This window comes from Leuresthes tenuis, unplaced genomic scaffold (genome assembly GCF_036924035.1).
Source record: "Leuresthes tenuis unplaced genomic scaffold, fLeuTen1.0.hap1 SCAF_13, whole genome shotgun sequence".
Classification (NCBI taxonomy): Eukaryota; Metazoa; Chordata; class Actinopteri; order Atheriniformes; family Atherinopsidae; genus Leuresthes; species Leuresthes tenuis.
In genome coordinates this window covers 572,998-594,857 of record NW_027325367.1, presented here as the reverse complement: position 1 = coordinate 594,857, position 21,860 = coordinate 572,998, and the positions used below count along the sequence as shown (strand labels likewise).

Genomic DNA, 21,860 nt, shown 5'->3' with positions numbered 1-21,860 from the left:
CCGGTTTGGAGTCCTGCTTCGCCTGCTGATTACAGCACAGCTCAGACACAGGAAGTGTTCCAAATGTCAAGTAGAGATACAGATTCTAATGTAAGACTCTTTAAATATGCAGCTGACTCATAACCATTATATTAAAAGGGATGATATGGCTGTTTAATGATGTAATAAGTACCGTAGGAAAAGTAAAGTTACATGTCTATCCTCACCTCTTTAAACTGGGAAACTATTTTTAAGCTCGCCTGCTTCATCGGTTCCTTGTGAGCAGGTGTTTTAAAAAGGTGGAGAAATTGTGAGCAGAAAAAGAAACAAACTGTCCAAAAACTGTTGAAAAAATAATGTATCTGAATAAAGTCTTTGAGTGTCCCACATAATCACCCCTAAGTTTACCACCTAAACCCATATTTCCCATCAATCTCCTCAATAACACAATCCTCTCATTGATATTAATTTGTCAATAGAACATAATAATCAGTGCATGCAGGATATTTAATTAAAAGCTTGTACTGGCAGTTCGCCACCAGAGGTCACTGTAACTGAAGCTTCCAGTAATGGGTGAAGGTTAGTTAGTTAAACCCGTTTTCCAAACAACTGGCTCAAGTGATTCTTAAGAAAAGCTTCATTTGGTCTCAGCAGATGGAGGAGAGGATGGAGACTATTTGAGCACATGAGGATCCAACAGGTGGAAACACTTTGGAATCAGGGAAAAGGTCCCGAGACGAGAGGAAGTTAATATTTCAAAATAAAACAGGAAATGACGTGAATCAAAGCTAAATCATGACAAAAACTCTGTAGAACATTACATGGATTTTCATTCCTTTATAATCTGTCCTGATATGGGCTCCGTATCTTCCACTTTACACTCGTTTAATTTAACGTACATATTCTCACGCTGGGTTTTCTTTGCTCTGCTTTAGTACAGTTTTACAGATAAATACAGATCTAGAAACTTGCAACATAAATATGAGGAGTTAGAAAGAAGCACTTATCGGACACATTAGTCTATTTTACGTGTTTTGGAGATGATCTTCCGACTGTGAACGTTACACATGTTGACACTGAATTTAAATGAGTGATTCAAGTGTAAAATATGACTCCTGATTGAGTTTTTACTCCTGGAGAACCTCCTTCCTTCCTACTGAGAACACAGCGACACCGAGGAAGCAGGGGACCTAAATCTGAACCCAGGATGCAGAGGTTCTTCGGTGAATGTGGTGCTGAAGGTGTGGAGGTGGATCAGAGAGTCGGAGGAGACTCTGTAGAAGGTCAGAGTGCCTGCAGGACGGTCCAGATACACGGCTGCTGTACCGGAGGAGGAGCAGGAGGAGCAGATGGATGTTCTGATGTTATTGTGCCAAACATAGAAACCATCATCAGAACAGTTCAGACTCCAGGACTGGTCGTTCCATCCGAACCTGCAGTCATCGCTGACTCCTCTCCTTCGGATTCCTCTGTAACTCACTGACACATCCAGCCATCCCCTCCACTCCACCTCCCAGTAACAGCGACCCGTCAGAGCGTTTCTGCACAGCAGCTGCCAGCAGTGGTCGAATCTGTCGGGGTGATCAGGGTACAGCATGTCCTCCTCCACCAGCGTCACCTTCCTGCTGCTGTCGGACAGTTTAATGTTGGGATTCACCGAGTTTGTGTCCACTTCAAGTTCACAGAAATCTGATGGAGAGAAAACACGGCGTCTGAAGTCCAGTATTATGATGTGGATAAACTCACTAAAGTTAAACACTTTCATTTAGTCCAACTCACACTTCTTCAGACCAGGTTTCATCCTCTGCTGTCCACCATGGTCCATCCTGCAGGAAGAAACAGAAGAAACTGAGCAGCGGTCTGTGACGGTTTCACTTTGTTCTGTGAGGAAAAGACCTTCATTCATAGAAACCTTCTTATCCTCTAGTTGTGTAGGATTAAAAACTCATTAAAAGTGCTATTTTGGTCTGGTTTATGAATCCTAGGAATCAAACGAGCAGCACCTTGGCAGAAGGGACTCAAGCCCAGAACACTTTAATCTGTGACCAGATCCCAACCAGCCAAACGTTTCCAAAGTTGAAAGCTGGTCCAAAGTTTTGATAAATATCGGAATATGAATAAGAAAATCTGCACAAAGGAAGGAGGCAGCACATCTGTAACTATGGCTGCTTCCAATGACTTTTCCTCTGCCTCACAGTCAGCTGATCTGTATGACTGCTGCTGCTCTAAAGTCTGGTAAAATCGGGTCATTTGTCTGATACCTGTTGGGTATCTGTGATGGAAATCCCAAAGACCAAGTCAGCTGGTGTCCAAACATTAGTTCATAAGAAAAGCAACAGTTAGTGGCTTCATCAAGTCTTTCCAACATGTTTCCCTGCTCCATTCCTTTCCCAAGAAAATCCAAAGGGGAAAACACTCAATGGTATGAGTAGGTTCTTATTTTGTCAATGCCCACAATGTCATATTTGTAGTTCTTTTACTATCCGTGAATCAACGTCAGAGGGGTTAAAATGATGGTGATAGTCACTAAATGAGTTGAGTCACAGTAAGCTGGATAACAGGATTCATCACAAGAGAGACCTCCCATTCATTATTAAGTGTGGTACCCAGACTAGTGGGACTGGCATTTGTATACAAGAGATGCAACTTTTGGGGATTAACAAGCACAAGGATCTGGATTTCAGTGTTTCTATGTTGATGGGTGCCCAGATGTTAGATTATGAAGGATGATGGCAGAGTTACTCGTTCACAAAGCTTCGATAATAACCAGCAAACCAAGAAATAATGTTATTACCTTCGAAGTGTTGGGAACTGCCAAAGTGAAGGCGGCATCTGTTGCTTCTTTGGTCTGAGTCTACCAAGGCTCAGCCACGAGGCACTGAGTTTCCCAGTTTCCCTTCCCTGGACTGTACTATTCTGAGCTAAGAGCAGTTGACCTGGTGCTAATCTTTAAGAACTTACACTGGTTGTAAAGTTATATTAGATTGTGAGTGTGATTTTTGAGTAGAAAACCTGTTACAAACTGAAGTCGGTACCTGAGAATATCCAGTCTACAGAGTGGATCCTCCAGTCCAGCTGACAGGAGTTTCTCCCCCGAGTCTCCTGGATGATTGTAGCTCAGATCGAGCTCTTTCAGATGGGAGGACTTGGAGCTAAGAGCTGAGGCCAGAGAAGTAAATCCTCCATCTGTTATCAGACAACCTGACAGACTTCAGTGAAGGAAAAAAGGACAAAAGATCACAACAAAACAAATTATACAGATTTTCTTTCTTGTATTATTTTAATTCAGAGATTAATTTACTGTCGCATCAGTGAAAGAAAGACTGACTGCCTACCTGAGAGCTTCCAGTTTACAGTTTGGACTCCTCAGTCCAGCAGACAGCTGCTTCACCCCTGAATCCTGCAGGTTGTTGTTGCTCAGGTCCAGTTCTGTCAGACTGCAGGACTGGGAGCTGAGAGCCGAGGACAGAGCTGCACAGCTTCTCTCTGAGAGGTTACAGCAGCTCAACCTAAGTACAAACTTACAATGAATACAAGTAAAATGTTCCATTTGGTCATAAAAAAAATCTATTTGTGTCACAAATCCACCTACAGAGCTTTGTTGGAGGCTTTGACCACTGGCAGCAGCCTCAGAAGAGCCTCCTCTGAAGCAGAGTATTTCTTCAGGTCGAACACATCCAGATCTTTTCCTGATGACAGTAAGATGAAGGCCAGAGCTGCCCACTGAGCAGGAGACAGTTTATCTGTGGAGAGACTTCCTGATCTCAGGGCCTGTTGGATCTCCTCCACCAGAGAACGATCATTCAGTTCATTCAGACAGTGGAACAGGTTGATGCTTCTCTCTGCAGACAGGTCCTCACTGATCTTCTCCTTGATGTAATCAACTGTTTCCTGATTGGTCTGTGAGCTACTTCCTGTCTGTGAGCTACTTCCTGTTTGTGATCTACTTCCTGTTTGTGATCTACTTCCTGTTTGTGTCAGCAGGCCTCGTAGGAGCCTCTGATTGGTCTGCAGGGAAAGACCCAGGAGGAAGCGGAGGAACAGGTCCAGGTGTCCATTTGGACTCTTTAAGGCCTGGTCCACAGCACTCTGGTGGAGATTTGTTAGTTTGGGCTTGTCTTTCTGCAACCGGCATGTTTTTTGTTCTTCCATCAGATTAACTCCAGAGCTGATGAAGGTCAGATGGACATGAAGAGCAGCCAGAAACTCCTGAACACTCAGATGGATGAAGCAGAACACCTTCTCCTGGTACAGCCCTCTCTCCTCTTTAAAGATCTGTGTGAACACTCCTGAGTACACTGAGGCTGCTGAGATATCGATGCCACTCTCTGTCAGGTCTGATTCATAGAAGATCAGGTTTCCTTTCTGCAGCTGCTCAAAAGCCAGTTTTCCCAGAGACTCAATCATCTTCCTGCTGTCTGGACTCCAGTGTGGATCTGTCTCAGCTCCTCCATCATACTTGACCTTCTTCACTTTGGCCTGGACCACCAGGAAGTGGATGTACATCTCAGTCAGGGTCTTGGGCAGCTCTCCTCCCTCTCTGGTTTCCAACACATCCTCCAGAACTGTAGCAGTGATCCAGCAGAAGACTGGGATGTGGCACATGATGTGGAGGCTTCGTGATGTCTGGATGTGGGAGATGATGCTGCTGGCCTGCTTCTTATCTCTGAATCTCTTCCTGAAGTACTCCTCCTTCTGTGGGTCAGTGAACCCTCTGACCTCTGTCACCATGCCAACACAGCCAGGAGGGATCTGATTGGCTGCTGCAGGCCGTGTGGTTATCCAGAGGCGAGCAGAGGGAAGCAGGTTCCCCCTGATGAGGTTTGTCAGCAGCACATCCACTGAGGTGGACTCTGTAGCATCAGTCAGGGGCTCCTTGCTGTGGAAGTCCAGAGGAAGTCGACACTCATCCAGACCGTCAAAGATGAACACAACCTGGAACTCTTCAAAGCTGCAGATTCCTGCTGCTTTGGTTTCAGTAAAGAAGTGATGAACAAGCTCCACCAAGCTGAACTTTTTCTCTTTCAGCACATTCAGCTCTCTGAAAGTGAATGGAAACAGGAGCTGGATGTCCTGGTTGGCTTTGCCTTCAGCCCAGTCCAGAGTGAACTTCTGAGTTAAGACTGTTTTCCCAATGCCAGCCACTCCCTTTGTCATCACTGCTCTGATTGGTTCATCTCTTCCAGGTGGGAGTTTAAAGATGTCTTCTTGTCTGATGGATGTTTCTGCTCTGCCTGCTTTCCTGGATGCTGCTTCAATCTGTCTGACCTCATGTTCCTCATTGACCTCTCCAGTCCCTCCCTCTGTGACGTAGAGCTCTGTGTAGATCTGATTCAGAAGGGTTGGGTTTCCTGCTTTGGAAATCCCCTCGAACACACACTGGAACTTCTTCTTCAGGTTTGACTTGTGTATCTGTTGAAATCCTGCTCCAGGAGTTCCTGAATGAACAAACAACAGAAACATTTCTTTACAGACAGATTCTGACTTTCTCACCAAGATGTTTTAATCATTTTCTCTTTCTGTCACATGCAATCTTTTTAAATCCTCTCACTGCTCTGCAGACGGTCGGCCAGCTGCTCCTGCTTCATTCTCCTCAGGAAGTCAACTGCGATCTTCACGAATGCCTCTCTGCTCGTCTTCCTCTGCTCTTCATCATCCAACAACTTTTCATCCTCCTTCTGACTCTCTGAGCGTTCTGGGGTGTCTGAACTCAGAACCTTATGGATCCTCTTCAGCTCATTTGAGATAAAACTGACGATGTTTTCCTGCAGCAGCTGGAACAGAAGAACAAAGTTAAAACTGGTCTCTTGCATGTGAAAATCCAGTTTTCAATATTCGGTGACTGTAAGGATTCCCCTTCATCCCTTCATCAGCTGGTCCCTGGCACCAAAGTGTTTAATGTGGAGCTGTTCTCACCTTAATTATGGAGTCCAGCTCTGTTTGATGCTGCTGGACAGACTGACCGCTGAGAAGCTCTGAGCTCTGCTGGATAACTCTGTGGAAACACTCAACTTTAGATGGAGGGAGGGACAGACTAATGATAATAATATATGATAGTATACTAGTAACAGTAATGAAAATGACACCACTCAGGTTCAGATTGAGCAGGATGTTCCTCCAGGTTTCACCGTCCTTAACCACTGAGTTCAGAATAGAATTTAAGATTCTTCTCCTCACATATAAAGGTCTTAATGACCGAGCTCCATCACATCTTAAAGATCTCACAGTTGGATATTTCCCCAACAGAGCACTTTGCTCTCAGGCTGCAGGTTTCCTTGTGGTTCCCAGAGTTTCTAAAAGCAGAATGGGAGGCAGAGCCTTCAGTTATCAGGCCCCTAAAAGCAGAATGGGAGGCAGAGCCTTCAGTTATCAGGCCCCTAAAAGCAGAATGGGAGGCAGAGCCTTCAGTTATCAGGCCCCTAAAAGCAGAATGGGAGGCAGAGCCTTCAGTTATCAGGCCCCTAAAAGCAGAATGGGAGGCAGAGCCTTCAGTTATCAGGCCCCTAAAAGCAGAATGGGAGGCAGAGCCTTCAGTTATCAGGCCCCTAAAAGCAGAATGGGAGGCAGAGCCTTCAGTTATCAGGCCCCTAAAAGCAGAATGGGAGGCAGAGCCTTCAGTTATCAGGCCCCTAAAAGTAGAATGGGAGGCAGAGCCTTCAGTTATCAGGCCCCTAAAAGCAGAATGGGAGGCAGAGCCTTCAGTTATCAGGCCCCTAAAAGCAGAATGGGAGGCAGAGCCTTCAGTTATCAGGCCCCTAAAAGCAGAATGGGAGGCAGAGCCTTCAGTTATCAGGCCCCTCTCTGTGGAACCAGCTGCCAGTTTGGCTTCAGGAAGCTGACACCCTCTCTACCTTTAAGATCAGGCTGAAACTTTCCTTTCTGATAAAGCTTATAGTTAGGGATGGCTCAGGTGAGCCTGAAACATCCCATAGTTCTGCTGCTATAGGCCCAGCCTGCTGGGGGAGCTCCCATGATGCACCTCTCCTCCCTCCATGTACAGATGACATCATTGCTGTCATTAACTTGTGTTTCTCTCTCTCAGCAGGTGTCTCTGGCCTGGTGTTACGCTGCTTGTTGTCCCCTCTTTCCTGTCCTCTCAGCCCCAGCTGGTCCAGGCAGATGGACCCTTCCTGGTTCTGGTTCTGATGGAGGTTTCTTCCTGGTTCTGGTTCTGATGGAGGTTTCTTCCTGTTAAAAGGGAGTTTTTTCTCTCCACAGTCGACTCATGCAGCTCAGGATCAGAGAGAAGCAATCTGCAGTGCAATCTGCTGGTTTCCTGAGCTAAAATTTGCCTTTTATTAATTAGATTTTATTGGACAATAATTGGCCAACAGTTACCTGTTTATATATTATAATTAGATAATATCTGAGCTGAAATTCTTTTTAACCATTAAAATCAATAATTATGCACCTATTTAAAATATTTATGTATGATATTTAACACAGAAAATTAAAAAGTTCATCAACAAAAACTAAAAACTTTGCAAACATAAACTTACTCTGTTTCAGAAGAACTTTGGCTTTTAAATAAAATGGGATGTGCCTTTGATGAATAACTAACGGCAGACACACAGCTGGGTTCAGATCCAGGTTCAGATCCAGGTTCTGGTTCAGTTTCAGATCCAGGTTCTGGTTCAGGTTCAGATCCAGGTCCAGGTTCTGGTCCAGGTCCAGGTTCTGGAGAGTCTGGTCTCTGCTGCTTTGCTCTTGAACAGAACACAGAGCTGTGAATAATGATATAAAAGAGTCACGAACAGTCTGAGATCTTCACTCACCTCCAGGCTTTGTTCTGGACCTCATGTTCCCGACCCAGAGTGGTTTTAGAGGGAAGGACTCGCTCCTCTCTGTCCTCAGTCTGGTCCATAGCAGAGTCCACAGCTTCAGAACATCACAGGACACAGTTAGAATTAACCAGGACTGAATTTTCACTCAAACACTGTCCAGAATTAAGCTAAACGTGGGGAAAATGTTATTTTCAATAGATTTCCTCGTCCATAATTACCCAAAGTCATTTAAATGTCATGAAGGTCCCCTGAAATATATCCTAAACTTAATTCTACTTCCATGTTTTTCCTCCTTAAATGTGTTTCCTTCCTCAGATCAACGTGTTTTCGGTTAAGATCAGATTTATTGCACATAACTACAAACACAAACTTTGTCCTCTGCTTTTAACCACCTGGTCACACACGCATGTGAGTGTGCATGTGAGTGTGCATGTGAGTGTGCATGTGCCACGGTGGGCAGCCAATCACAGGGTACTGGAGTATGGGTCACAGTGCCTTGCTCAAGGGCACCTGGGCTGTGGCCACGGCTGCTTTTTATCTGTGAAGAGGTTCCTCTGAAAGGAAGGTAATCAGTCAGAAGAGGTTGGCTCCTTGGTATAATTCACAGCTGCTTTAAAGCAGACTGAAGAAAGCTGGAGAGACAGTGGCGTTCCTCTAATTTAGAAGAGTCTCAATTAGTCTGGAAAGATAGTTTAATAACGTATAAGAAAGCACTTCGTAAAGCTAGAACTGCTTATTATTCATTATTGATAGAAGAGAATAAGAATAATCCCAGGTTTCTTTTCAGCGCTGCTGCCAGAATAATCCCAGGTTTCTCTTCAGCGCTGTAGCCAGAATAATCCCAGGTTTCTTTTCAGCGCTGCTGCCAGGCTGACAAAGAGTCCGAGCTCTGTTGAGCCATGTATTCCTTTAACTCTCAGCAGGGATGATTTCATGAGATTCTTCATCAATAAAATTGTTTCTATCAGAGAGAAGATTAATGGAATCCTTCCCATTATTATTACTGATGTATCATCAAGTAGAGCAGCTTTAGAAGTATCTTTAGAACCTGAATTGTATTTAGACAGCTTCTGTCCAGTTGATCTCTCTGAGCTAACAACAGCAATAGTCTCTTCTAAACAATCAACTTCTATTTTAGACCCAATCCCCAGTTTTTTTTATTTTAATTCCAAAAGAAGACCCAGACATAAGTTATAAATGTATTTTTAGACAATCTTTACAACAATCTAAGGAGCATTTTTAGAAGTCTTTCAGACTTATGACGTGTTGAACTGATTTTTCTGTCCTCATGACTGTTTCCTGGAAATTGATCTGTTCCTAAAATACACCGAGCAGCTGTGAGGAAAGACTCAAAGAAGCGGCACCTCACCTTAAAGTGGAAGTGATGAACCACCAGTGGCTCCTGGGATCTGTTGGAGCCACGTTTGGGTCACCTCCACAGTGTCTGACAGGACCGTGGCTCTAAAGATCTAAAGCTCTGTCCTACAAACTACTTCAGTTATTACTTCCCCAATTTCCCTTACTCTGGAAACTTTGTTCTGTGCAGTAATGCAAGAATTTCCCATTCATTTCCTCATAGTTTTGGCCAAGTTTCACATCCAAAAAACAGACAGAATGTTTTCTTATTCTAAGGTAAAGCTCTCCGTGCTTCCTGCCTGATTCTGTACCTAACCTAAAGAGTCTGTATGATCTTTTCTCCACACCGGGGCACTTTTCACTTCCTTCACTTCCTTAATCTTGAGGTGATCCTGTCTCTGTTTCTGTCTTCACCGCCTGGTGCTTTTTAAATGATTTTTAACTCCAGATAGAGATTTGAAAGGAAAAGACTCACCACAGCTCAGCCCCACTCTGCTTATATTCCCTTATCTTTGGGTTTTAAACTCTTCATGTCAGCTGGAGTATTTCCTTGTCTTGAGTCTCTGTGGAATGAAAACTTGGACTGGATCAGTTTATTTACTGGACTGAACTAACATGAAGGGGAATCAAGAAAACCAGCAGTGGATTATTTTTATTCTTTATTCTGATTATTTCACGGAGTAAAAACCCATTTCTGTCTGATAAGATTTACCTGCGGTCAGTCTATTGAATGCATAGAGGGTTTGATCTGTAGGATTTCTCAGTTAGTTAAAACCTTCTTCCATCAACTCTTACTATAACTTACTGTAACTTATCTTTTCTACTGTCTCAGATAGGGCGACAACAATCTTTCTGTGGTTTAAACCACATCCAAACTGCTGTTTCATTCATGAACAATGATGCACATAAACGCTCAGGTCGCGCGCAAAGGGCGCCGCTATCACCATGGAAACGGCAGGAAACAAGCACGTCTCCCATGAGTCTGAGCAGAGCAACACAACCCGGCCTGTAAATATAAAGCATTCTGTTAGATTCCCACCTGCTGAACTGACTCCAGCTTCCAGACTGGTGGAGAGAAAAGCTGCGGCTCATACCTGAGTTTAATTTCACCAAACATCTGAGAGCCGGTGAAACAACCAGGTAACACACCTTATGATGTAACCCTATGGCGTAACCACGCATTCTTTGGGGGGGTCGTGTCGCCCCCAATATTGAGAAAATACCAACCTGCCCCCCCCAATATACAGAAGAAAACATGTAAAATGCATGTTCTCCTTTTATGAACCCTGTCCAGGGATCGGTCTCTTGTTATGTCTTATTTATTTTCAACTTATTTCCGTGTGTTACCATGGGAACGTAACGGCTGCGCCGCGGTGGCCGTTGGTGACGCTAACGGCTCAATGAGAGTGACGTCACCGGGCGTCTCAGCAGCGGCTCTCCTTATCTTTACGTTGGACTTCTACTTTTGACGGAGCCGCTGCTCAACAGAGCAGATTGTACCAGAACAGGAAATCCAACACAGAATCAACAAAATAAACTTCCGCCCCCTTTCAAAATAAAAGAACTTAAAACAAAAATAACATTAGACTGTTAGACTTTTCAGTGTTAATGCACATTTTGAGACATTGAAGCTGGACTTAAAAGTCCTCGGCACATGTTTTGTTAAAGGAAAAGTCTGTAATTTGTTACATCATTAGTTGTCCTTATTAAAATATTTCCATAAACATGCTTTGGGTATTTGGTGGTTTTCCATTGGAAGCTGTCCTATTTGCTACAGAACTACTGGAAGAGCATAACTGTAATTGTTGGTGTGTTTAAGGTCAGTAAACAGGAAGCAACTAACCAATGTGATTTCAGTCCTTTCACTACCTTTAAATCAAACTCTCAGCTTTTATATCATAAATGTTGTTGGATGCAGGTTCTGGTCCAAAGGTTCTGGAGAGGAGGGCTGAACCGGGCTGAACCGGGCTGAACCGGCTGAGCCAGATTCATGAGATTCAGAACTCAAAGACGTGAAATAATGACCGACAACTTTGAACAAGTTAAACTTTATTTAAACAGTTCTGAGATAAGCAGGATGAGGCAGAACCAAACAAACGGGATCAGGCCCGGATGAACATTTCAAAAGAACTTTTACTTCTTTTTCTCAGTCAGACATCTTTGTTTCTTTGTTTGTGAAATAAATAAATATATATATATAAATATTCTGTTTACAACAAACAAACAAACTGCAAACATATACAATCATAAACAAGCATTTCATGTCAAAGTTTTACAGAACCGAGCCTCAGTCCTTCAGTCCTGAATGATTCCAGCCCACCTGATGCTCTGCTGCACCGGAGGTGGGTTCCAGGTGTGTTCCAGGTGTGTTCCAGGTGGGTTCCAGGTGTGTCCAGGTGTGTTCCAGGTGTGTTCCAGGTGTGTTCCAGGTGTGTTCCAGGTGTGTCAGCTCCTTAACCCGGATCAAGTGGTCCTAAACATTTCACAAACGGACTCACTGCTGTTGAACTGTCTAGAACCACTGGACCAGAGAGGATCATCAGCGCCGGCCGGCTCCCTTCTGACGCCCGGGTCCTGCTCCTCAGCTTTTATACCTGAACCAGCTCACCTGGGGAGGAATGAAGGCCCGACCGGTCGGGCAGGAAGAGGGCGGGGCTACCTGCCGGACTCACCTGCTGCACCTGTTTGGCTGCCTGCTGACTCCAGGTCCACCCAAACCCACAGAACCCGAGTTTTAAATCTTTTATAAGGAACCACTCATAAAACATTTGGATGTTTTTCAGTTTGTTTCCCATCAGCTGAGAGGCTGAGCCTCCAGAACCAGAACCACACGGGCCACGGTGCCTCTGTGCCCCCCCCCCCCACCGATCGATCAGCTGCACCTCGGACTTATTGATCAGCTGAAACAGAAATTTAAACTTTAAAAGCAAAAACAAAGAACATTTAATCAGTTTGACTAATGATCAATAATAAATCTGAAGACATTTCTGTTCATTTTCAGACTTTTTCAAACCGAGTCACTTAAATTCAAATTAAACTCTGATGTTTTACATCTTTTCTGGGTTTTTTATAATTATTTGAGCTGAATTCGATCAGATTAAATTGAATTTACTTCAGTTCTGTCGGTTTTTTATGTTTCTGCTGCTCATCAATAATCAATAATCCCACCATGTGTGATTTAGTCTTATCCTTTCATTCAGGATTCAGTTTATTGATTAGTGACCTCATCAGTGACCCTGACAGAAACACTCGTTCATTTCACAGGTCGGTCAGACCTGCTGTCACCTGTGCCCAGGTGTGTTCAGCAGGTTGCTGCTGAGCCACATTCCTCCTGCTCTCACCTGCTGATTATCAGCTGCAGCAGACAGGTGAGTCACACCTGCTGCTGCATCACAGTAACCATCAAACCACTTTAGAAGCAGTTCCTGTTTTAATTCCTCATCCTCGGTGGTTTAAACACACGCAGGTGAGTTTCTGTGAGCATCAGGTAAACTCAAACAGGTTGAACAGAAACAGATGGAGGCCGAAGTTAATCTGCTGCAGGCGTCAGAACACGTCAGCCGAAAAATACCCGGAAAATAGTCCCGACCCGGAGCTAAAGTCCAGTTATTCTTCAGGGGATTTCTGGGAATGCAGGTGAAATGATGAGAATCACCTCCTTGTTTCTGTCTGGTTACAAATCAGCTGTTTGTCCCACAAAAACAAAACCTCCTTCAGATTTAATGTGAAAATGTCCTTCCATAAAGATCCTCCCATAAAGATCCTTCCTTAAAGATCCTTCCTTAATGATCCTTCCATAAAGATCCTTCCATAAAGATCCTTCCATAATGATCCTTCCATAAAGATCCTTCCATAAGGATCCTTCCATAAAGATCCTTCCATAAAGATCCTTCCATAAAGATCCTTCCATAAAGATCCTTCCATAATGATCCTTCCATAAAGATCCTTCCATAAAGATCCTTCCATAATGATCCTTCCATAAAGATCCTTCCATAATGATCCTTCCATAAAGATCCTTCCATAAGGATCCTTCCATAAAGATCCTTCCATAAAGATCCTTCCATAAAGATCCTTCCATAATGATCCTTCCATAAAGATCCTTCCATAATGATCCTTCCATAAAGATCCTTCCATAAGGATCCTTCCATAAAGATCCTTCCATAAAGATCCTTCCATAAAGATCCTTCCATAAAGATCCTTCCATAATGATCCTTCCATAAAGATCCTTCCATAAAGATCCTCCCATAATGATCCTTCCATAAAGATCCTTCCATAATGATCCTTCCATAAATATCCTTCCATAAAGATCCTTCCATAAAGATCCTTCCATAATGATCCTTCCATAATGATCCTTCCATAATGATCCTCCCATAATGATCCTTCTATAAAGATCCTTCCATAAAGATCCTTCCATAAAGATCCTTCCATAATGATCCTTCCATAATGATCCTCCCATAATGATCCTTCCATAAAGATCCTCCCATAATGATCCTTCCATAATGATCCTTCCATAAAGATCCTTCCATAAAGATCCTTCCATAAAGATCCTTCCATAAGGATCCTTCCATAATGATCCTTCTATAAAGATCCTTCCATAAAGATCCTTCCATAAAGATCCTTCCATAAAGATCCTCCCATAATGATCCTCCCATAATGATCCTTCCATAATGATCCTTCCATAAAGATCCTTCCATAAAGATCCTTCCATAAAGATCCTTCCATAATGATCCTTCCATAAAGATCCTTCCATAATGATCCTTCCATAAAGATCCTCCCATAATGATCCTTCCATAATGATCCTTCCATAAAGATCCTTCCATAAAGATCCTTCCATAAAGATCCTTCCATAAGGATCCTTCCATAATGATCCTTCTATAAAGATCCTTCCATAAAGATCCTTCCATAAAGATCCTTCCATAAAGATCCTCCCATAATGATCCTCCCATAATGATCCTTCCATAATGATCCTTCCATAAAGATCCTTCCATAAAGATCCTTCCATAAAGATCCTTCCATAATGATCCTTCCATAAAGATCCTCCCATAATGATCCTTCCATAAAGATCCTTCCATAATGATCCTTCCATAATGATCCTTCCATAAAGATCCTTCCATAAAGATCCTTCCATAAAGATCCTTCCATAATGATCCTTCCATAATGATCCTTCCATAAAGATCCTTCCATAATGATCCTTCCATAATGATCCTTCCATAAAGATCCTCCCATAATGATCCTTCCATAAAGATCCTTCCATAATGATCCTTCCATAATGATCCTTCCATAAAGATCCTTCCATAAAGATCCTCCCATAATGATCCTTCCATAAAGATCCTTCCATAATGATCCTTCCATAATGATCCTTCCATAAAGATCCTTCCATAATGATCCTTCCATAATGATCCTTCCATAAAGATCCTCCCATAATGATCCTTCCATAAAGATCCTTCCATAAAGATCCTTCCATAATGATCCTTCCATAATGATCCTTCCATAAAGATCCTTCCATAATGATCCTTCCATAAAGATCCTCCCATAATGATCCTTCCATAAAGATCCTTCCATAATGATCCTTCCATAATGATCCTTCCATAATGATCCTTCCATAAAGATCCTTCCATAATGATCCTTCCATAATGATCCTTCCATAATGATCCTTCCATAAAGATCCTTCCATAATGATCCTTCCATAATGATCCTTCCATAAAGATCCTTCCATAATGATCCTTCCATAATGATCCTTCCATAATGATCCTTCCATAAAGATCCTTCCATAATGATCCTTCCATAAAGATCCTTCCATAAAGATCTGGACATGGAAATAACTCCCAGACTGCTGCTACATCAGCTGGTTGCTTTAATGATGAACTGACACAGACAGCTGGGGCCCAACAGCAGATACTGACCCTGGGGCCCGACAGGAGGTGAATCAGGCCCTGCAGACATGGTGCTGAACACAGGAAGTGCTTCTTCAGACTGACCAACAGAACGGTTCTCAGTGTGGGTTCCCTTCATGTCCAACAGCATCAAAAGAGAACCTTTCATTCTGAGGTCATCACTCAAAAAGGACCAACATGCAGAGCAGGAAGCAAAGTTCACTTACTTTATTTCAGCACCATCCAGATATCAGCGATATCTCCAGCAGCAGAGAATCACGTTTTTTACTTCCTCTGCTGAAACCTAACTCAGATGATGCTGTACTCACCAGCTGAGCGTCCCCAGGCTGATAGAAGTGTTGATCTCTGAGTGCTGGGACACTTCCCTCTGACTCACCTGCAGCTTCAAGCTCACAACTTCAACCTTTATGAAAATTTATGCAAAAGTCGTATTTTAAAGACCCTGAAATGAGGAAACGCTGTGAAAAGGGCGTCAGTGAAACAAGCTGAGCCAGAGTTTCTGTTTCACTTCACTGTGTTTTCATTCCAGCCTGATCGGATCAAACTGTGAGAACAAAAAGCAGAAAAGAGGAACTTCTGAGACACAAACAGCAGGTGAATTAAGTCCCTGCGAGTTCTGGTCAGAGAAAAATCCTCCGAGGACCCAGCAGGGATGCAGGAGAGACGACTACGATCCCAGCATGGAGACAGAAGGAAACCTGAGCACTGAGATAACAGAGAAGACCAAGAAAAGTCCTTCTTCCTTTTTCCAGGAAGAGGACACCAACAGCATCACTTTAGTCCAATCCTGGTTCCTCCCCCCAGGACTCTGCTAACCCTTCATCCCTCAAACAAAGAGGTGATACAGCCTCACCAAGGGGAGAATCAGGGGTTGGTCCTTTTCACTGAGCAGTGGAGGGCGAGACCTCGCTTCATTTCAGGGGAAATGTGTATAAAATCACACAGGCTGATAGAAATATATACTACAGTATATGCTGCATCCTTTGGTGTTGGGCTGGGATAAGTTTCCATTAACCTGGCACTTTGGGAACTTTGCTTCCAGCTTCATTTCTTAAAGCAAACAGGGACTTTCTGTATCCCAGCCTTTTCTGTTCTCTTATCTTAGCTGTCGGAGTAAACTTTACTTTACGCTGTTATACCATCTGAGCTCATGAAGAGTTCTTTGACTCAACAATAAGGGAAGTGAGAGGTTGAACCAACAACCATCTGACCCCCTGAGCCACAGCTGCCCCAAGAACTGCTTCATCCTGAAGAACATCACTCTACCTGAGGCTCTATGCTGCTCTGACCCTGTTCCATTCATAAACTGTAAAAATCTATGAGATTATTTTTCTCCACATTTCTCTTTTGAACACTGAGGTAAAACTAGCAGTGTTTTATATGTATAATTTTCATGCTTTACAGAGGTTAGACTGGTTTCTGGGCCTCATGTAAGCAGCTCAGAGTCAGTTATGCCCTCTGCTGGTCAGAAACTGAACTGCAGCACAGATATTGCAGGAGTAACACAACCAGGACACAACCGGGAAACAACCAGGACACAACCAGAACACAACCAGGACACAACCAGGACACAACCAGGACACAACCGGGAAACAACCAGGACACAACCAGGACACAACCAGAACACAACCAGGACACAACCGGAACACAACCGGAAAACAACCAGGACACAACCAGGACACAACCCGAACGCAACCCGAACGCAACCCAAACGCAACCCGAACTCAACCAGAACGCAACCCGAACGCAACCCGAACGCAACCCGAACGCAACCCGAACGCAACCCGAACGCAACCCGAACTCAACCAGAACGCAATCCGAACGCAACCCGAACGCAACCCAAACGCAACCCGAACTCAACCCGAACGCAACCCGAACGCAACCCGAACGCAACCCGGGTTCCTGTGACATCATAGCTCAGATACGAAGGAGGCTCATTAAACTTCACTCTAAAATAAATGAATAAAAGTGAACAGGAATTTTCTTCTACTGTCTGCTTATTGAGTTGCTGTGAAAAATATGTTGATCATTAGATCTGTTTGATTATTTAGACTTTCTCTTCACAGAATCACTTCAGTATTTTTATCAGGAACTGCAAACATGTCCGAATCTGAAGGCAAATGTCAACTTTCCTACATTTCCCAGAATGCACCTGGGCAGCTGTCCCAGTGCCTGAGGAAGAAAACAAGTTTTTAAGCTGAACAAGTGAGGAAAGCAGTCCCTCCTCCTCCTTCCTGTCCTCTGTGGCCTCCCAGACACTCTGGGATTTGATTGGCTGAGAGCAGAGCGGGACGCACCTCCTCCCTCAGCTCCCCCCAGTCCGACCTTTGACCCCCCCCCCTATCAGTCCAGTCCTCGGCTGGTTTGCTTCAGTTCAGGGCAGAAACGCCTTGGAAACACACAACACACTGATAGCATGTGACGCAACACACACACAGTATGGAAGCTCATTAGTGTCAGTTTTTTAAGGTTTGCATTTCTACCAAATGTTTCTCTGAATCTTGAGAAAATATGAAAAATAAATGCACAAGTTCTGATGTTTGTTCAACCTCATTTAAAAATGAAATATGAATTAAAAAGAAGCCACAAAGCAACACATCTGGATGAATAACTGTCAGCCAGAACTCAATTATGTGAAGAATTTTGTGATTTATTTTCATTTCAAAGGAAAATCCAGACTTTCCTCTAACCTGAAGAGTTTTTAGGAAACATTTCACTGGGACTTTGAGCATATTCTCAACTTTTTAAACATAATTAGTCAATATTTGCTCATAATGTGAACAATTAACAACCAGCAGCTGCTGTTTGCTTCATATAAAACGTGTTTTTGTTCATAAATGTTATGAACAGTGTGACAGAATCTGACTGTCAGAGAATAAATCTGTAAAAAAATAAAAGATGCAGAAATAAATCACGATATTTTTTAAATATCTTTCTTTCATTTCCATCCTGCTGTGGTTTTCCTTCAGGTTTTTGCTCTGATCCAGTCAGGTTTGAACAGAACTTCATTAAAGTCATTCATGTGAACAGCTGCAGCTGATTTGATTTGTGTCGCTGATGAACTTCCATACGGGCAGAAACACCCTCAGAGCCTTCAGGACCGAGTGGGAAACATCTGGAGAGGTGTTCTGCTGGCTGTCAGGTAAGCTGTTGTTTGTCCCAGACCTTCTTCTTCTTCTCCTTCTCCTTCTCCTTCTTCTTCTTCTTCTGCTGATGCTGCTGCTGGTTAACAGCTGCAGTTGGAGCAGAAACTGGATTCACTTTCAATCGTTTCTGTGTTTGGTGAGCTTTCAGAAGTAGTTTAATTCCTTCTCAGCAGGTTTCACTTACAGTACCGGAGATAAAATCTGAAGGAAATCAGCTTCTCAGGGGCTGAGGAGGAGTTTTAAAACCTTTTCTGTGTTCTTAAACCTCCAGACCTCAGTGTTATTTGTGCTGCGTTTGAGTCTGAAAGCAGAGAAATGGCTGCAGCCTGCTCTGACAGCTGCTTATTAACACAGTTTTACTCTTTCTCCTGAACTACTTTAGTTCTTTGCTGCTTTGTGATAAATCAGATGCCAGAACCTGGCTGCAGAAAAAGAGAAGAAGAGGAGATCCCAACCTGCTGAGTCGGCTGGTTTCTGAACCTTTATAACTGTTTCCATCAGCCTGGCAGGATAAAGATTTCCTTTATCTCCGCGTCTGACTGCAGGTTCAGCGTTTGCTTGGACTGATGTTCCTTTCTTCAGGAACTGTCCACAGGTCCGTGAGACCGAATCCAGTCAAAACAGAACCAGCTGCTGAGCCCAAACTGGCCCCAGTGCCACTCAGTTGTATTTTAATTGTACAGAACTTTACTGTGAGACTTCTGATGGGACACGTTAAGGTTCTGATGTTAAGGTTCTGACGTGAAGGTTCTGACGTGAAGGTTCTGACGATAAGGTTCTGACGTTAAGGTTCTGACGTTAAGGTTCTGACGTTAAGGTTCTGATGTTAAGGTTCTGACGTGAAGGTTCTGACGTGAAGGTTCTGATGGGACACGTTAAGGTTCTGACGTTAAGGTTCTGACGATAAGGTTCTGACGTGAAGGTTCTGACGTGAAGGTTCTGACGTTAAGGTTCTGACGTGAAGGTTCTGACGTGAAGGTTCTGATGGGACACGTTAAGTTTCTGACGTGAAGGTTCTGACGTTAAGGTTCTGACGTGAAGGTTCTGACGTTAAGGTTCTGACGTTAAGGTTCTGACGTGAAGGTTCTGACGTGAAGGTTCTGACGTTAAGGTTCTGACGTGAAGGTTCTGACGTGAAGGTTCTGACGTTAAGGTTCTGACGTTAAGGTTCTGACGTTAAGGTTCTGACGTGAAGGTTCTGACGTGAAGGTTCTGACGTTAAGGTTCTGACGTTAAGGTTCTGACGTGAAGGTTCTGACGTGAAGGTTCTGACGTGAAGGTTCTGACGTTAAGGTTCTGGCGTTAAGGTTCTGACGTTAAGGTTCTGACGTTAAGGTTCTGACGTGAAGGTTCTGACGTTAAGGTTCTGACGTGAAGGTTCTGACGTTAAGGTTCTGGCGTTAAGGTTCTGACGTGAAGGTTCTGACGTTAAGGTTCTGGCGTGAAGGTTCTGACGTGAAGGTTCTGACGTTAAGGTTCTGACGTGAAGGTTCTGAGCTGCTGAGGGAGGCTTGTTGTTTTTGTACTGACGGTATGAGTTCTGTGATGTGACATCAAACTGGACTGAGATCAGTGGAACTGATCCCGGAAACATCCAGAACATCTGCAGGAGAGTCACATGGTCAGCTGTCCAAATACTTCTGAAAGACAGTTTGTGATCTGAAATAACAAAGGTGGGTCGGGTGATTCCAGCTGTTTCTCTCTCTCTCCCCCCCATAGTCATGTTGTCCTTGGCCGCCCACTCGCTTCGCCTCGGGGCCTCCGGTTGCCAAGGAAGTCGACGCTCCATAGCAACAGTCATCTCTGGAAACAAGACGTCCAAGTAGGTCACCATCCCAGCTCGGACCAGCTGTCCAGCTGATTCCAGCAGAATCCAGTTTGTTCCACTTGTTCCAGCTGGTTGCAATTTGTCAAACTGGTTTCATTTAGTCCAGTTGGCTCCAACTGGTCCCAGCTGGTCCCAGCTGGTCCCAACTGGTCCCAGCTGGTCCAGTAGGTCCCAGTTGGTATCATCTGGTCCAGCTGGCAACTTTTGGTGCCATCTGGTGTTGTTGGTTACAGTTGGTCCATTTTGTCCTGTTGGTCCTATATAGGTCAAGCCAGTCCCTTTTAGTACGATTTGGCTCTGTTAGCCCCATTTGGTCCTAGTTGATCCCAGCTGGTTCCAGTTGGTCCCATTTTGTCCTGTTTGGTCCAGTTGGTCCAGCTGGTCCCATTTTGTCCTGTTTGGTCCCGTTTGGTCCAGCTGGTCCAGTTGGTCCCATTTTGTCCTGTTTGGTCCCGTTTGGTCCAGCTGGTCCAGTTGGTCCATTTGGTCCAGTTGGTCCCATTTGGTCCAGTTGGTCTCACCTGATCCCAGCTGGTCCCATTTTGTCCTGTTTGGTCCCATTTGGTCCAGTTGGTCCCATTTTGTCCTGTTTGGTCCCGTTTGGTCCAGCTGGTTCCAGTTGGTCCATTTGGTCCAGTTGGTTCCAGTTGGTTCCAGTTGGTCCAGTTGGTTTCAGTTGGTCCAGCTGGTCCAGCTGGTCCATGTTTCACTGCTGATCCTGGGTCTTTGTGTGCAGGTTGGTGAGAGAGAGGCTGAAGAAGGAGGTAGAGAAAATGAAGAACGAGTTCTCTGGATTCAGACCCAGTCTGGTGGTTCTTCAGGTGAGGGGGGGGGGGGGGTTACCCAGGTGTCATTGGGGGAGAGACAGGGTGCACCTGGACACGTCCTGTCCTGTGCTGATCCTGTTCTCCAGACCAGGACCGGTCGGATCAGGACCGGTCGGACCATCCTGAACCTGCACAGGTTCAGCCAAAGATCAGTCTGTGGAGGCAGATTTCTGTCAGAGTCACACAAACGAGGTCAAGTTGATCATTAACCTGCTGAAGAGACACCTGTCTCACTTCACCTGTCTGACTTCACTTGTCTGACTTCACCTGTCTGACTTCACCTGTCTCACTTCACCTGTCTCACTTCACCTGTCTGACTTCACCTGTCTCACTTCACCTGTCTGACTTCACTTGTCTGACTTCACCTGTCTGACTTCACCTGTCTCACTTCACCTGTCTCACTTCACCTGTCTGACTTCACCTGTCTCACTTCACCTGTCTCACTTCACCTGTCTGACTTCACCTGTCTGACTTCACCTGTCTCACTTCACCTGTCTGACTTCACCTGTCTCACTTCACCTGTCTGACTTCACCTGTCTCACTTCACCTGTCTGACTTCACCTGTCTGACTTCACCTGTCTCACTTCACCTGTCTGACTTCACCTGTCTGACTTGGTTAGTTAGGGTTAGAAATGGTTAGTTAGGGTTAGAAATGGTTAGTTACAGTTAGGTTATCTAAGATTGTTATCAGCCGGTCAGCTGAAGCCTTTAACTGACTAATGCCACTGAAATTAAATGAAGAATTATTCATGACAAAAAAGTTTTTTGAATGTGCAATAAATCAAATTTTCTCCTTTAGTTTGAATCCAAATTCATTAAAGTTTGTGTTAATTATTTTATTTACTTTGTCACATTTAATTTGTTATTTTAACTGGAATATATTTATTTTCTTTCCTTTTTTAGTTTTTACTCCTTTATTTATTTCTATTTACTTTACATCATATTTATGTTTTTATTCCCTAACAATTTATTTATTTTAGTTTGATTTTACTTTTTAATTTTATGTTAATTTTATTATATTAATTTTACTTTTATTTCTATTTGAT

The 21,860-nt window shown here is 43.8% G+C and overlaps 2 protein-coding genes across 2 annotated transcripts in view; one reads left to right on the top strand and one right to left on the bottom strand.

Annotated features, from left to right (window-relative positions):
• Positions 1-857: 857 nt before the first annotated feature.
• On the bottom strand, positions 858-9,671 carry LOC140266920 (NLR family CARD domain-containing protein 3-like). Its single transcript, XM_072362060.1, has 10 exons — positions 9,595-9,671; positions 7,755-7,857; positions 7,479-7,685; positions 5,896-5,974; positions 5,531-5,753; positions 3,572-5,417; positions 3,315-3,488; positions 3,015-3,188; positions 1,759-1,805; positions 858-1,668 (listed from the first exon to the last, which is right to left on the bottom strand). Exons 2-10 carry the CDS (start codon positions 7,841-7,843, stop codon positions 1,133-1,135), a joined length of 3,375 nt encoding a protein of 1,124 aa, XP_072218161.1. The 5' UTR covers positions 7,844-7,857; positions 9,595-9,671; the 3' UTR covers positions 858-1,132.
• An 8,363-nt stretch (positions 9,672-18,034) lies between these two features.
• Positions 18,035-21,860, top strand: part of LOC140266947 (C-1-tetrahydrofolate synthase, cytoplasmic-like) — a 9,824-nt gene continuing 5,998 nt past the window's right edge. The window contains exons 1-3 of the mRNA XM_072362096.1: positions 18,035-18,155; positions 19,879-19,981; positions 20,724-20,808. Of these exons, the coding sequence (XP_072218197.1) occupies positions 18,071-18,155; positions 19,879-19,981; positions 20,724-20,808 (273 nt within the window). The 5' untranslated portion in view covers positions 18,035-18,070. The remainder of the gene's footprint in view (positions 18,156-19,878; positions 19,982-20,723; positions 20,809-21,860) is intronic.